The sequence below is a fragment of the Dicentrarchus labrax genome, unplaced genomic scaffold, assembly GCF_905237075.1.
Source record: "Dicentrarchus labrax unplaced genomic scaffold, dlabrax2021, whole genome shotgun sequence".
NCBI lineage: Eukaryota > Metazoa > Chordata > Actinopteri > Moronidae > Dicentrarchus > Dicentrarchus labrax.
Genome location: NW_026136711.1, coordinates 7203939 through 7221220, shown reverse-complemented (window position 1 = coordinate 7221220; position 17282 = coordinate 7203939). Strand labels below are relative to the sequence as shown.

The following is a 17282-nucleotide window of genomic DNA, read 5'->3' as shown; positions in this document are numbered from 1 at the left end:
TAGTGTTCTGTTCCATTCACGTCAAACAGAGTCAGGGTGCAGCTATTGAGCATGTTGGCTCACTGGAAAACAAAACCTTCAGAGCACCAACAATGTCATGATAACATTTATGGGTTAAAAGTTTGCAATTGTGTTTGTGCTTCTGCCCACGCCTAAACACAATATCATTTGCAAAATTGCACAATGCTATAACACTTGTGGAAGGTAAAATTTCAAAAGCTGGATTTTCTGTTTCAGATCTACAGCATTTCACCCTCTGCACAGCCTGTCAGTCAGATTCTAAATATGTTCAACTTCAGACAGGGAGCATGGCAGAAGCAGTTTGGAAGCTGCCGCCCTCAGGCCAGATGAAAGCTGATGAAGATGTTGTGGTAGGGTTTTGATAAATGAGGAGACAGTGAGCCTCATGTTGGCTTCACTCTCTACAATCTTTGCCTCCAACAGAAACACAAGCAGCTTGTGCTGACCAATCATAGTTTCATTTAAATGAAGCATACTTTCTAACGTCAAGGAGAATGCTGGAATTTTTAGTTCTCTCATAACCATAAAGCTACACTTTCTAGCCCTTCCTTACAGTGCAATAAATCTTGTATCAGATCGGACGTCTTACTGCTGGTTACTGCTGATATAAAGATGATGATGAGGTGATGACACACCGCACTTGGACACCAATACTGATTTTTTTTGTTTTGTTTAGGGGACCAAAGTGATAAAACCAGTGGTGTGAGGAGTCCAAATTTCATTTGGCACCATCTATTCATGGTAGCTGTGCCCAAACTTATGATCAATAAGGCTTTAGTAAGAGCAAACACAGTATTTCCATTGATTTCACTCTAAAGCCCAGTTCAGACCAAATACTTGTAACTACTTGCAATGGACTGGCCTGCAACATTCTGAAACTTGCCAGTTCACACTAATGCAACCAGCGGAGTATCCATAGCAATCCATAGCTTCCATTCTAACTGCCGACTTTTTAGGCTTTTTGTAGCTGGATATCATTTGTAGCATCTTAAAATATACAATTAGGATAGTGCTACAGTTACATTTTATTCATGAAACCATGAAAACAGCAAAAGAATTTGGAGCCGTCTATGGGTGCGCGGATATATTTAAAGGTTCGTTTCAAACGCATTGATGAGGTGATCCTCTGTTTTCTCCGTCCAAAACTCTGCCATTTCAACCAGCTGACAGTTTGTAACTGAGTTGACTGGCGCACTTCCGTACGAGCTGATATATAAGGTGACATTATGTTCTAAAACCAGCCACTGGAGATCTGATAAGCTAATGCCATTAGCTGGCTTGAGTTGAGCTGAGACAACCAGTTCATACCGCTGCAACATTTCGCTACAACGTGCTAAAACAGTTTCATCTCGCTGTGACTCTCTGGTTTGAACTGGGATTAACTGGTCTTATGGATGGTAAAGCTAAGGTTTGGAGCTCCCAGTCCCGGTTAAGTTCTCACCCAGTGGGTCAGCCTTGCCATCCTTGTCAGGGATGGTGAAGACTCCTACGATGGTGTGGCCGTCCTTCCTTAGCTCCTTGTAAACCTCCTGGCCGAACAGACTCTGACCAATCACTGCAATCTTCATCCTCACACCTCACTGTGTTCTGAAACCGCCAGAAAATGTTTGGAATTAGTACAAGCACTCAAAGTATATGAATTATGTCACATAGGAGGGAAAGAATGTCACATTTTATAAAGCAAGTGGGGGTTTATTGTTCTAAGAGCTACATCCTGCATATGCTGTTTTTAGACTTGCAAGTACTTTACAACTATGAAACAAGTGAAAGGTGTCAGTTTTTACTAGTTTGTCTTTGGCTAAAGGGCACACAGAACACTGACTTCAGAATAAACTCAGCAAGACAGAACATGCCTGTGCTTCTGTTAGCTTTGTGTGTGTGTGTGTGTGTGTGTGTGTGTGTGTGTGTGTGTGTGTGTGTGTGTGTGTGGAGAGAGAGAGAGTGTGTGTGTGTGTGTGTGTGTGCAGGCATTTCATAATAAAGCTCTGTGCAAAAATGTGAAACTCTTGACTGTAGGTCCGAAGGGCAAACTGAGCTCTCAGCTCTGTGGCGGTTTCATCATGGTATGGCTTTAGCATGAAAGACTGTGTGCAGACAGACAGGCAGAATGTGTGTGTACATGTAGATTAGTAGCATTCCATTCTCAGAAAAGGCAAAAATGGATTTTAGATGTATTTGCAGGTACTTTATCAAAAGGACATACAAGAATGCATTTATTTGTCCCGTGTAGTAAGTAAGTAGGTAGTAGTAAGTAGTTTTTTTTTATATGCAGCATTTCTTTCTTTCGTAATGTTTATATAACTGCATATATATGATGAAACACTAATAACTTCCATGCAGCCATTATGCGTCATTAGTTTATTTGATTTCAGTTAGTTTGGTTTTCTCATTTCAGTTTAGTTTTTAATGTTTAAAAATGTTTAGCTTTACTTTAGTTTTTATTAGTTTAAATACAACAGGGGTCCCACTCTTTGAGAAATCGTTTTCCAGGACCATTCCAGGAGTTCTTGACAAAACAGGACTGCATTCGCTCACAAACGGAGGTCATTGGGTCATCATGTCGTGTTAGCTCGCATTCATGGCTAGCTGATTTTTCCACTTTCTTAAGAAAAAATGAAAGAAAAATGTGTCTGGAGCTGCAAATTTGGAATCCACAACTATCATCATGGGGAGTCTCAAGACTAGAAGGCATGTTAATGCATTTTCTTATTCAGTGTGTAATGGCTGCACATTTTTACAACTGGATAATTTAAAAATCACTTTAGGCCAACAAAATGATAAATGAAAATTTTTCATTTCCATAAAATGTCTGTCACATCCACAGGGAGCCACCAGACAGGGGTTACAGAGCCATAGGTTGCCTACCCCTGTCTGAACTGTAGATTGGCTCGGTGACAGTGAAGAGTGTGAAACATATGAACATAATAATCATTCATATACATTCTCTCAACTTTTAGTCAACGAAATAATAGTGAAATTAAAATATTCCCCTGAGGGTCCCCAGGTTGAGAACTGCTGATGTAGACATCCCAGTCTCAACAAACATATGCATCAATGCCTCCTCACACACATATGACCTTATAACAAAGACTGGAGACATTTCCTGAATATTTGTGTTATATTTGAGTTAGTTTTACACAAAACAATTTGAGTTTGTTTTTGTTTATTTCTTAAGTGTAGTTTTGATTTTTATTTCAGTGAACTAAAGTGTTTTTTCACACTTAGTTTTAGTTGTTACTTTACTTTTAGTGAACTTTAACAACCTCGGCCGTCATACAGCAGCTAGAACAATCACAAAGTGCTCATAATCATGACAGCCTGTTTGACAGTGTATTGACCCTGAACAGGCAGGGGGCGGGTCCTGCTGTCCTGCCAACCAATCGATCCTTTAGTGTAGCTCATGCCTCTGGTGTTGACCAATCAGAAGCACGGAAGAGTTGCGGGGCTTTGACAGCCCACTGAAGGGACACCGTTCAGTTACAAGACATAAAGTTTAAACTAACATTCAGAACTATAATCACACATTACCCACAATACACTGCGTGAAGTCCTGTGCAGCAGCCATAATGTGGAGCTGTAATATTAATATCCTCAACAGCTGCTGCAAACAGCAACAGGCTCTTGTTGCAAATACAAACAACCTGTGTGTGTGTGTGTGTGTGTGTGTGTGTGTGTGTGTGTGTGGACAGGAGACCAATCAGCAGTCCGCACGCTCACTAATAAACATTATGCATTATGCAAAGAATCATGAAGCAGAAGTGAAGTCCTTACCCCGCCTGCAGACCCAGTGCTCCTCTGCCTGCCTGGAAAGAGCGATCGGACGCAGACGGTCGCTTTTAATTTCCTCCCCTCAGCCACACACACACAGGCCGCCCAAATTACATAACATGCAAATAAAGCAGAGGGATTGGACAGCGCGGGCCATGAGGCTGCAGGGGGGCTGGGTTGAACCAACCCAATCACACAGACACACAAACTGTCAACTGACTCACTACACTTCAATAAGGAGCGACTCTGTGGTTGTCCTGCAGTATGCTGGAAGAATGTTAATTTTTAATGTATGGAAGTATGGAAGCCCATTTCCGCCAATGTGACGGAAAAAAAAAGAAATTGTAAGTCATGATAAGGAGTATTTTGAATTAGTATCTCTAAAATAATGACTTTGTGATGCTAAGTCATATTTTGAGATACTAAATCAAAATATTAAGAAAGTTTCTCATTACCTGTAAATTATTTATTTGCATTGTAGAATTATTGTTAGAACTTATAAATATAAACACTGCAAACACATGTATGCATGCTCTACGTAATGTATACTGTAATATCCACCTACCTTGAATATATAAATAAAGAAAACCGGGCGTGCATGGTAGTTCACCTGGTAAAGTGTGCTCCCCATGTATGCTGAGTCCTTACTGCAGGGGCCCGGGTTTGATTCAAACCTGCGGCCTGTGTGCCATCCCAAAAAATCCATTACAAAATAAAACCTGCACAAAAATGTTTATTTCATCATCCTCTGCACTCTGTACTATTGCCTTACTGTCAAATGTTATTGTTGTTGTTTATGATATATAAACACACATACACATACCGACAGATAATCTGTGTTATTCACTTCACCTGTCAGTGGTCACAATGTTATGGCTGATCGGTGAATATCTCTGTCCACAGTAGTTTATGTCTATTTTGTTGAACTTACTATCTTTTTAATGCTTATTCTGTGTTTGTACATTGAGAGCAACAAAAGCAATAACAGTGATGAATAATCCAAGATCCATGGCTTAAATGGTTTGGTTAAAAAAACATGAAATGCAGCTAAGTCATTCAAAACTCGTAAAAAAAAAATAAATTAAGTAAAACAAAACCTGTGACTTATTTTTTTAAAAAAAATGTATTTGTGCCATACAATTGATACATCTAATGTAATCTAATAGTGAATAACCATCTCTGAATTTTCATATATTAAGACACAAAAACCAACAACAGACCCGATATAACCAAAAAGGATACTAAACAAACAATGAATAACTTTCATTTCAATTCTGTTTCCTTAATTGAGTGTTTGGTTTGTCCTTTCTGAGCTTCTGTAGAATATGGCGGTTGAACATGGCGGTGATATATAAAAACATACCTATGAATATTGCATTCCATTCTTCCTCTTACAAATTACAAGTTGAATTTATGAGCAATAAAACACAGTTCAGTACACTCAGACCAATAGTCTGTGGTGGCTAATGTTGGCTAACTTAAGGTAGATATTACCCTCAGTTCCCTGACTTCAGCACTCTTTAATTGGTGCTATGCTTTATTTTAGCATTTGCCATTATCCTATAGCCTAACTCTATCCTTCATTTATATAGAATTTTAGCTGCTTGCAGATAAATTCCACATTTTTACATGCTCAACACCGACTAAAAGAGGGAATGCTAGCTTTAGGAATTGTAGTCTATGGAAGGGTACCAATTCAGCACTGTCAAATTACATTGGTCTTTCCAGGAAATGTATTAGAGTTTAGGGATCTGTAAAATATTGGGTTACCAAATAAAACAAAATTTAATTTATGATATGTACCAAAGAAACAAAGCAAGATGATAAACGTAGATATTGCAAGTTCAGCATGAGAACGACTGTGTTTCCTTACCGGTTTAAGGTTATATTGAACTTATTTTGTTTCCCAACAACAAATAAAAGTATATTGTACAATAAAGCAGAGATAAAGCAGCAGCCGACAGTCACAGCAGGTCATCCAACAGCCATAAACTTTAAACAGGGTCATTATTATTTGTTGGAAAATACACAACTAATCACAAATGTGCAAAAGGAAATGTGTTATATGACTTCTCTTATATGGTGATACAAACACACTCCAAATGGTCATGAGGTTGAACAGAAAAGAAGACACATAACGGTGACACAGGCTCATAATCCCTAAAAATAAAATGATGTGAACTCACAAACTGGTAACAGGAAGGCCAAAGTCTGGGTTTCGACAAAAGGCAGCCAAACAATGTGGCTACCAACCTCAGAAAATATTACTGAGTACAGCAGAAAGTGAGTTTATTGTCAGATAAAGCACATGTGCCTTTACAGCCGAGCAGATTCAGCTTAAACTTTACCAATCCTTTCAGTATAGATTGTGTGGACATTTTTTTAGGCCTTTTTAGTCGTGATAAAAGTCCAAAGGTCAATAGTTGTAGTTGTAATAGTAATTGTTACACTGAGCCATTGTATTGAGGGTGTAAAGATTCACCAATATGAGTCGCAAATCAGTTTTACTGTTATAGATGCCACTACATAGGTACGTGAACCCCTGGATGGATCTAAATGTACCATGGACCGGTTAATGGTCCAATTCTAAAGCTAGGAATTGGTTGACTGAAGCTTTGCTGCTAACAGCGTCTCCATTCTCTGAAAGGTAAAAGGTAAATTCCAGGGTCTCGTGACAAGAGTAACGTTAGCGCAGTGTGGCTCGCGAGGTTGGATTTACAGTCCACCATCAGATCTAAAATATTTGGAAGTTCAGAATCAGAATTATGTTTATTGCCAAGTACGTTTTTACACTTACGAGGAATGTGTCCTGGTGCAATTGGTGCACAAAATATACAAATACAAATATACAAATATACAAGTCACACAAAAATCACACAGAAAAATAAAGTATCGTATAGCATTGAACTGTTCCATATTATAATGCATCTTTCCTGAATCGTATCATAGCCCATGTATCTAGATACACATCAGATCGTCTTAGAAGGGAGATGTACACACCCCTAATGTTGACATAATGTATTTCCTACAAAGTCAAAGCTCAGGAACTTGACTTTTTCTCAACCATCCAAACATGCTCAAAGACATATTTTCTCAGCTGGCTTACATTCATTTATCTCCTCTGTATTACCTGCTATTTAAATTTAAATATAATTCCTCATATCAGCACTGAGTTGTGAGTATGAAACATTATAGATTTATTAACACAAACAGACAAAATTACTTTGTTCAGTCAGCCTTCAGTTTACAGAACAACTCTAACTTTAACTGCTGTTTCCTCAGTGTTTGCATAATTTGTGTGTGTGTGCGTGTGCGTGTGTGTGTGTGTGCGCCTATCTTAGTTCAATCTGACTGGTTGGTTCTGGTCCTCAGTTATCAGCTGTGTTAATGGTCCACTCAGTAACCTGACGATCAGACCAGCCCTGTGGACACTGTGTTGGATGGCTCTTTTTGAGTGTGTATGTTTGAGTGTGTGTGTGTGTGTGTGTGTGTGTGTGACCATACTGTCAATGTTGTGCGTGCATGTATTTCCTTTATGCCCAGTGCCCACATAATAGGACTAGTAAATGTATATCTTTAATCTTCATTTTTAATCGTTTATCTTTTAAAATTAGTTTTGAAATGTTTTGAGAATAATGTTTTAACTGATTTAATATGGTCATTTACTGTCATCAGTGTCAGCTGGCTGAAACCTGTAAAACTGTATCAAAGAGTAATAGGACAGAAGTAAGAAGTATTTCCGTTAGCATTTCCTTTGTTCATACACCAGGGGGCAGCACTCTACCACAAAACAGCTGCCACTCAGGCTCTACATTCTATTCCTTTTTTTCGGCTGGGGACCTCCTACAACCCACTCAAGGACCCTTGGTGGACCCCAGACCCCAGTTTGAAAAGCACAGATGCAGCCATGTGATTTGCTCAGGCTTTGAGATATCTGACTTTGCATCTGTTATGTCCAAACCAAGCTGTTGGCCTATCAAAAAGCATAATGAACAGTACCTGTGGGCTAAGATGATGAACGTCGCACTGATGATTTCGCTGCTCCTGGAGCCTTAGCAGATGTGGAGCTAAAATTCGATATTTTGTCCTGAGGATGGCGGTAGCGCAAAGATCATGGTGTCTTTAAAATAAAATAAAGTGAATCCTCTGGGGGTAGCCTATGCTCAGGGACTGTCATGGCAATCAGCGTATTTAATTTGCAGTGCACAAGTGGAAATTTTGGGATGATGATGGTGAATGTCACTAGAATCATTAGGAATCATCTTCTGGTGACCAGAAACCAAATCCAACTCAAGACTGAGATTTTCCTTTGGGACTAAATTTGCAGTTTTATATTAAAATGGTGATAACTGGCAGATTTATTAGATTAGATTAGATTAGATTAGATGTATTCGTACAATAACACTACTTGAATGGCATAATATTGTCTTTGTGAGTGATGTTGCAACTTTAAAGGAACCAATCGAAAAATATTTTTCACACAAAGGTCAATTTGCTTGTCACAAGGAATACTCAGCCTTGAATCAATTGTATCACATAATCATAATTTTTTTTCAGTTCAATTCAGTTTTATCCGTGTAGATAACAGAAGTTATCTGAAGACACTTTTTATATAGAGCAGGTGTAGACCGTACTCCTTATAAAATGTTCAGCAGATAGAATTCACTCAATTATCATTTAAAGGACCAGTGTGTAGAATGTCGTGGTGTCTAGCGATGTGGATTGCAACTGCTCGAGTTCCAAGTGTGTAGGAGAAACTACAGTGGGTACAAAACTTGTCAACTGTTGAAACATCAAAGGCCCTATCTACAGCCATTGTTTGGTTTGTCCCTTCTAGGCTACTGTAGAAACTGTACTGGACCTTTAATTTAACTTTATTAACTTTAAACCAACACTGAAGAGAAAGCTAGTGAGCGGACCTTGAGTTGGGGTTTTACAGAAAACAGTTGAAACACTGATGATGTCATCAGGGTTATTGGGTTTGGGTGATTTAGGATCCAGTGAAGCTTTAACCATACTACCAAATTACTGGAGTCCACCTTTACTGTAAGTGGAAAATCACTGCCAGGCATCCTTTAAATTACTCCCACTTGTCAGGTTTCTGAGAAATTAACTGGAAAAGTGTCTCATTCATGATCATTTTCAGAGCAGTGAGATGAATGAATTGGGGCTACATTTTGCCATGTGTGTCTCACAGTAAATATTCAACTGCATAAAAGGAGGTCTACAAATATTCAGAAGGTTATTTGTTTCGGCTTCCACAACAACAAATGGAAAATTACCTTTATAATATGATTCTTTATAGGTGAGTGCATACAGTATATCTAAATGTGTCTGCTGTGTATACAGCGTGTTGGCAGTGAGGAGGAGGGTGCTCTGTACTCTGCAGTGTGGCCAGGAGCTCCACACATCCATCATGCATAATATAATTATAACTTGTGTGTGTGTGTGTTTATCCTGATTGGCTGAGAACTGTCCAGTGGGGTCGCTGTTGTGTGTCCAGGCGCAGACCTAGTCAAAAGGGGTCCAACTGCAGCATCTCAGACCTCTCTCCTAACTGATATATGACTGGTGATTTTTGGCTGAATGGTTCCTTGTAGTGACGGCAGCTGTAAAAAAAACATGAACTACTGCTCCTCAAATTCAGCTAGCTTGCTAACTAGCATCTAGCTAGCAAGAGCTAACTCAGAAAATGTTTTTGGACTAGTTGTATATAATACGTAATGGTTAAAGACTTTAAACAGAAGTGATTATTTCATTAAAGTTAGGAAATATTCAGAAGTTGTTCTTGGTTTTTACATTTGCTGGAGTGTCAGGGCTATAAGCTTTGCCTTGTGTACTATGCCAAAAATACAACTACTAATAACAATAAATTATGTTCATAGTATTATCAGAGAGCACCTGGAAGGGAGGGGAGGGGACAAGATGCAGCAAGGTGGGCACAGAGGTCATCTAGGGTGGGCATGGCTCCTAAATGCCCGCCCATAGCTCGGGGTCTGTCCAGGTATCTGAGTGTATTTTCTCACCAAACTCAGGCTCCACACTGCTGGAGATTCACTGGCTATAAATACCCACTGTGCACACCACGTCCTCCATCAGCTTTCCTGGAATAAACAGAAACACCTGCCCCCTACCCAACAAACATCTTGAATGTAATTAACTCTACAGCTTCAAGAGATCTTAAGGCAACAATATAAGCATCATATTCCTGTTCTTTTCTTCAGTTTAGTCAGCGCTTAGTCTCCTTTAAAATCGACCAAAAAGGAAATTCTCTCTAGTAACTTTTTTTCATCTTCATCTACAGCCAGTGAATGAAACTGTGCAAGCTTGTTAATTGCAGCATTTGAACAACTCTCACACAGCTAAACCGCAAAAGTTAGTGACTATAGAACACACACTACAGTGAGACTAAATGCATGAGCAAAAGAAGGCATTATTTTATTTCACATTTTATTTACTAAATGTGTGTGTATGTGTGCTCCAAGTGTTTATATGTTGGCATCCCATGACCTTGTGCTTAAAGCCTGGTCCAGGCCGGCCATGTTCACCTTGGCACCGGACAGGCAGGGTTGGCAGGGCTGGAAGTCACTGGCAGCACCACAAGGTATAAAAATAATATACAGCCCAGTTAATAAAAATCCCAGGACGCTGCCATGGGTTCAGACCAATGACTTACGTAATCCCATCCAGTTGGAGAGCCAAGGGGAATGGAGACAGGGTTGGGGGTTGGGCAACGGGGCAACAAGGACTTTCAAGCCTGAAAATTTGGCTTTTACTAAAATGAGATGAGGCAGAGAGAACTTCCTGACGTAAAGAGCAAAACTCTTTGTGAGTTGTAGCTTAAAGGAGCACTACTGAGAATTTACACGCCAAGGTCGGTTGAGGAGCACTACTTCAGCCGGAGAAAATAACCAAGATGATGTCATTAGGGTTATTTTGGAGACTTGGAGAGTATTAGTGACAAATTTATAACAGAAAGACGCGTTACAAACTAGGGATGATAAATCCAAAAAACCTTGTTCTTTGTCAGGCAGGAAGGGGTCTAATGAAAGATGCTATCAAGTTGCATTATGGGAACAGCAGGATGCAGGATTCTTTTAGCTGGAGCCATACTAGAGCCTAGAGTTTGACCATTCCTTTTTACCAGTCTATCACACGTATCCAACTTTTTAAAGTTTAATACCAATTTGCCTGAGTATCCCCTTTAAGCTCCAGTGTGTAACATTTAGGAGGGTCTTTTGCCAGAAATATAATATTCATATAGTAACTGTGTGTAGGTAGCACATGTTAGCCTGCAAATCACCCAGTCATTGTTAACTGCATTAGGTATCATTATGTATAAGTTCACCCTTTTTCAACCTTTCTGGCCAAAATGTATAATACAGTATAATTACTGCTGGATAATCTTTTACATTTTGGGATTACACTTTACTTTATTGCCCTGAGTGAGATTCAGGGAAAGGAGATGATGGATTCATCAAGATTGGAGCTTCTCCTGTGCTTTTGGTTTTCTTTAGTATACTGTTAGACATCACATATTATCCACACAAAACTTGACTGGCAAACAATTGGTGAGTATTGTACAGTATACAAAATGTTACTGATGTGACATTTCTAGGAGTAGAGAATAGCTTAAACCTTAAAAAGTGGTTGTCAGCCTATAATTAAAGTCTGGTTCTTTTATGTCCCAACATAATGCCTTTTGGCCTTTAAAACAAGCTTGAAGACCCCATTCAGAGTGCTGCTGCTACTTTCTGCCATGGAGAACACCGAAGCTCCTCCAAATCTGCCACCCTCTTGTGGTGTCAGAGAGAACTGTAAGTGCAGAGTGAAGAAGAGGAGGCAGATCCAGCTCTGGAGATGTCTGTGTCCACATTAAAGATCAGTCTGAGGACTGGGCCCACCCTGTCTGGATGCAGATGAGTCCCAGGTGTTATTCACACTGGCAGTGTTTTCACTGCTGGTGTGTGTGTGTGTGTGTGTGTGTGTGTGTGTGTGGATACACTGGGACACTGATGTTGTAGATGGGCTGAGGATAACTCACCAAAATATGCATCCCAACCACCATCTGCAAACAACCTGGTCTGTCTCAAAGCTGATGTAATCTTTAACAGCCAACATACTGGTGAACAAAACTGGTATATATAATGTTTTATTTTGTATGAAATCTTAATTTGAGTGTTTGCATCTGTGTTGACATGCACATGTTTGAATGGCAGTACTGTATTTACAGAGAGTGCTTTCATAGACGCACTGTCAACCAAATCTTTAATTAATAATAATCCATGTTAACAGATGGGACATAAAAAGAGGATTTTTGTCATGTTAGGTGGATCTTCTCACGCTGATGTATGTGCAAGTGTTCATTTTTCTGATTAGCTTGGTATTAGTTATTTGAAGCTCAAAAGGCAGTTTTATATCAGCCAGGCATATGGGCGGGACTTCAATACCATTACACCAACCCAGCCAGAGGAATCAGATTGTTTCACAGATGACCTGTCTCATGTACTACTGTCAGGATATAGTGAAAGTTTCAGCATTGATGACAAAAAGTAACTTTTCTAAAAGTTACCTGCTGCAGCTTTAATATAAATGGTAAGAAAACTTGGGTCACTGGTGTTAATAGACACTTTTTACACCTTGACCACTGTGCTTCAGAGTAGGTTACACTTCTTCCTGTAGTGGCACTGAATGAAGCCAGTGAACAGAATTTGCCAATGCAAATTAGTTGCAGGTGAGTGTAATTTGTAGGAGGCAGGGTTGACTTTAAGTGTATAAAAATAAAGCTACAGTGTTCAGTGTTAGTGCAGGTGTTTGTCAAAATGAAAGCCACATTTTCTCTAAACCCTGTCGCTTAATGCTCTGCCACCACTTCTCTGCGCGACTCCACCTCTGCAATGATGAGAAACAGTCTCCTCTGAAAGAATGGTGGTCTCTCACTCTGCTTCACAAAGCAGTCTTAATTTCCCACCAATGTTGATGTATAACACAGCAGGTGGATTGGCTGACAGAAACTGTGGTTCTTCTTTGTAATGGTCTCATTTCTTTAGACCAAGCCCTCAAGATTTATGTTGTAATAAATTACTGATGTTGAAATGCGACTTACTCTCAGCTTGGAAACGTCCACACACACATTCCCACGTGCAGCCTAAACCAGTTACTGAGGGCGAGACGTTCAGACACATCGGGCATGTGCGTCAGCCACCTTTCTGGCAGCCTCAATGTAACACGACTGATCCAAAGTCTCTCCTCCATTTCTGAGCAGGTGTTTCCCTTCCCAGCACTCCCACTGTGTCACAGACAAAGGCCTTCCCAGCTGTTTAGACCCTTTAGTGTTTTCTACAATATAAATCCCCTCTGTCAAACCACGCAGGTGGTTAAGACTACAGAAATTGGTTATACATGTGCTATAGCTGTTTGTTGTTGAGATCTTACTTAAAGAAATGCTGCAGTCACATAATCCAAAGTTAGGCCGAGTCTGTTGAAAGACAGTCGGAGAAAGCAAGGTTAACCAAAGTCTCTGGAGCGGCAGAACATATTTTAGAGTGCCGAATAAATCAGAAACATCTTGTGTTGGCTGTTTTTTGGGGGGGAAGGATAGTCATGCCAGAGACAATTCACTTATCGCAAGAGAACCCAGCCAAGGAAAACCATTAGTCCCTGAATCTGATGAGGAAAAATGTATTGAAGGAACATCCACTGCATGCAGAACATCTTTAAGATACTGCGAGCAGACAAGCAGGCAGGCATTACAGTGGACACAGCATATATATATATATATATATATAATATATATATGTTCTAATATATGAGCAGAAAGATAAATATATTTACAAAAACACAAAACACTCACAGTTGTAAGATTAGCAGAAATCCTGTGTGTATTTCCTGAAACCATGTCTTCTAATTAAGCACAATGAAATGACATCTCTAACCCCCTGATGGGAGCTCTTCTGTGCTGTAGATTTATTATTTTCCCTTCCAAGCAGCTCTGCTCCCGTTGCTAAATTGTTATTACAAGATGAATATATGCTTATGTTGTGAACAAATATGTTTTCATAGCTATTTGAATTACTAATAATGAATTGAACCTTCTCGCCCAAGGCAATGAGGGTTTTGTTTCACACAGCTCTCAGACTATCTGATGGGAACAAGCATGAGGAAATTAGCTTTTCTCCAACATTAAGGCTCATTTGTTGTTGCTTTGAACAAAAAACTAAACATATTATCAATATAAATGCTTTTTTAAAGCTTGGTTCACAGTGCCTGCTTCTGCAGGGTGTGTGCGTGGTGGAACATCTTGTTTTTTATTTAAGAGCCCATGTTAACAGATTAGAGGAGCACCACTGAGTTGCACGTCTATGCTGCAGCTGCATCGATGCTTCACTACAGAGTCTCATCTACTTTTTCTGTGAGCCGTGCAAGGTTCCCAGCAAAAATAGACCGTGAATAGGGTCTATTTATAGTCATATAGACAACATACCAACAACATATACACCTTTCACTACAGTTTCAATGTCTATATCTGTAGAATATGTCACAGACATGGAAAACAATATAAATGTATCTTTAGAAGAAAGCAGTCTTCTGATTGCCTTTACAGAGTCATATTAGCACAATCTCCAAAAAATATCTATTTTTTTATTCCAGCTAAATAATTCAGTGAATCAGTGAATTTTCCCCTTTAAAATCGGTATCAATCTCAAAATCCCATATTGGTCTTGCTCTAATATGATCTCCAGATATCTTTTACTTACTGAAAATTATATTGCTCCTAAACCCCTCAAATATCCGGTTGTTTTCACTAATAGGTGCTTTAGGAGATTTAAGGTGTAAATTGTAGTGAACATTCCAAAGTTTCCAAATAACCCAAATCTGTCAGGCAAGGAATAGGAATAGGAATACTGTTCAACTGTACACAGGATACTTCTAGAACACTGAGCCCCGTCACATCCATGTGTTTCTGATCCATATGTATCAGAAACAGACAGGAAGAGGAACGCCTCCAAGACCAAGGAGATGGTGGTGGACATAGGTTTAAGGGGCAGACATTGAGGTGCTGAATTGGCGCTAAACAAATAAAATTGAATTGAAATTGAATTGAATTGAGTTGCCAATAAATACTTAGGTGTGCACCTAGATAACAAGCTGGACTGGTCCTGGAATATGAATGCTTTATACAGGAAGGAGCAGAGTCAGCTCTTCTTCCTGATCCTTTAATGTCTGCACTGAAATGCTGCATACATCTTATCAGTCGGGGGGTGTCATTTTCTATGCTGTGAGGCTGGGGAGGAAACGTGACAGAGAGAGACACTAGGCGGCTGGACAAGCTGGTTAAGAAGGCCGGCTCAGTGCTTGGCAAGAGGATAGACTCACTGAGGAATGTGGTGGAGAGAGGCACACAAAGAAAGGTGTAGACCATCCCTTCACAACATTCTGGTGTGCCAGAAAAGCAGCAACAGCGGACGATTCATCTCGCTTCGCTGCAGGACTGAGAGGTTCCAGAGATCCTTTGTCCCCACAGTCATCAGATGATTTAACAAATCAGCCAATGGCACGGGCTCATGATCACTCCCTCTGTCCTCTGTCCCCTCTCTCTCTACCTACCCATCGTCCACCCAGGGTTGGTGCTCTTTCAATGACTGTTTTTATTGGTACTTTTTATTGGCACTGGTTTTGTTGGCACTATTTTATCTTATTTATTAATTTATTGTTTTTCTGTTTTCTATCAATCAACCTATATTTTGAGTATAAAAATGTGTTTTGCTTTCTCCTTTGCAGAGGTTGGTGGCTACAGTAAATATATACCAGAGGTTGCCCAGTTTCTACACTTCTTGATAGCAAGTGACTGAACTTCAGGATCATGGTGGAGAAGCGGACTAAGCTTGTTTAAGATTCTATTGTAGCTTCTGTAAATCTACAAAGCACCAACTATATATATATTTTTTTATGGTTCACATTCCATTGCAACATGGGTTGACCTCAAACGTAGGATACACTGGGTCTCTCCTCAATCAGCAGACATTATCAGATTTTCTTTAAGAAATCTTTTCAGTCTGATTCATGTCTCCTCAGTGCATCGTCTCTATTGTCTCCTCCTTTCCGCTGAGACAGTGTGGAGGAGCAGCCTGAGCCCAGCCCTGCTCTCCGGAGGCCCGCTGAAGAAACAGCAGCCAAGCATTCCTGGCTTGCATGATAACTGCTGATGAAATGCTCGGCCTTTGCGCTGCTTGGGGACAGTGATAAAAATACTTCCCATCCCATCATCACTCCCTCCTCTGTGCATGTTGCAATAAAACTTGCTCTTGTCTGAAAGTGGAGCTCGTTCTGAAGTGAGCTGTCATTGTGTCCCGACAACATGGTTCATGTCAGGAATCAGAGAGCAAGGTTGCTCAAACAACTAGGCCAGTTGAAGGAGCTAAATTTACTATACAAATTATTTGTTTCTATTTACGGCCTGTGTAAAGCCACGCTGTGTGACTGAGCAAATACACGTTCACCACGACGTGCAATCCAAACACGATTAGTCAAACTGACAGAAAAAAAAAGCCAATGTGTTTTGGAGGTTTAAAAAAAAGCTAAATGTGGTTATTCTGACAGCTGACTGCTAGCTAGCAATTTGTCTGTATTGGCAAGCAAGCTAATGTTAGCCAACTTAAACCACTGTAGCCTCTATGTAACAATATGTAGATGTTAGTGGACTGCATTGATAAGCTAACATTAGCTGTGCACACCGTTTACACAGCAGTGAAGTGGAGAGAGAAGCAGGAACGTATAAAGGTTACATCCTTTGGATTTTTGCAGAAAATCCGACTTGTTTCCCTCCGTAAAAATAAATAAAAATAAGTCCACAGGCAACTTAGAAAGTTGGGGAAGGAATAATTACCTTAACCTGTTTGCTCATTGGCAATAAAAAGTGATTAATAAATAAAAATGAATATGTAAAATTCTTCAGAATCTCACTTATAGAACTCTTACATTCATAAGCAATAAAATGGACCCTTCAGTGGCTTTTGCTGTTACAGTCTTACTTAATTGCAGAGTTAGTTTATGACTTTAATATCTCCTCTACTTGTGCTATTGGCTAGGCTCCTGCACACAGTTGTTTGTCCTTCCCTGCAGAAAGGATGTGACTAGCTAATGAGTGTCTTTATTTCATAGGTCCAGGACTCATCTGATGTTAGGCTGTTGTATGGTACAGTAACAAACTATATATTATTCAATGTAACAGCTGGAGATGTATTAAATCGAAATCAGATATGGATTTCTTAGCAAACAAAGTCACACAGTAAGTGTTTACTTCCCTGCTACTACAGCTGTTTGCAGAATTGTCACAGCAGCAAAACCCCAGCAGAACTCTGTGCAGACACTGTGCCACCAACAGCTCAGCTGCTGACTTGTTTCTATGCTGAAGTGCAGTGTACTGAAGCTGTCTGGACAAAGTGTTCTTGGCTTTTTTTCTGCTCCTCCTGCTCCTCTCACTGGCTGGCAGG

At 39.8% G+C, this 17282-nt stretch overlaps 2 protein-coding genes across 2 annotated transcripts in view; one reads left to right on the top strand and one right to left on the bottom strand.

Moving 5' to 3' along the window:
• Positions 1-3912, bottom strand: part of aldh1l1 (aldehyde dehydrogenase 1 family, member L1) — a 29185-nt gene extending 25273 nt beyond the window's left edge. The window contains exons 1-2 of the mRNA XM_051414988.1: positions 3793-3912; positions 1463-1608 (exon numbers count right to left, since the gene is read on the bottom strand). Of these exons, the coding sequence (XP_051270948.1) occupies positions 1463-1589 (127 nt within the window). The 5' untranslated portion in view covers positions 1590-1608; positions 3793-3912. The remainder of the gene's footprint in view (positions 1-1462; positions 1609-3792) is intronic.
• LOC127371851 (zinc finger protein 679-like) overlaps positions 1-17282 on the top strand; it is a 395275-nt gene that overhangs the window by 15907 nt on the left and 362086 nt on the right. The gene's annotated exons all lie outside the window — the stretch shown is intronic.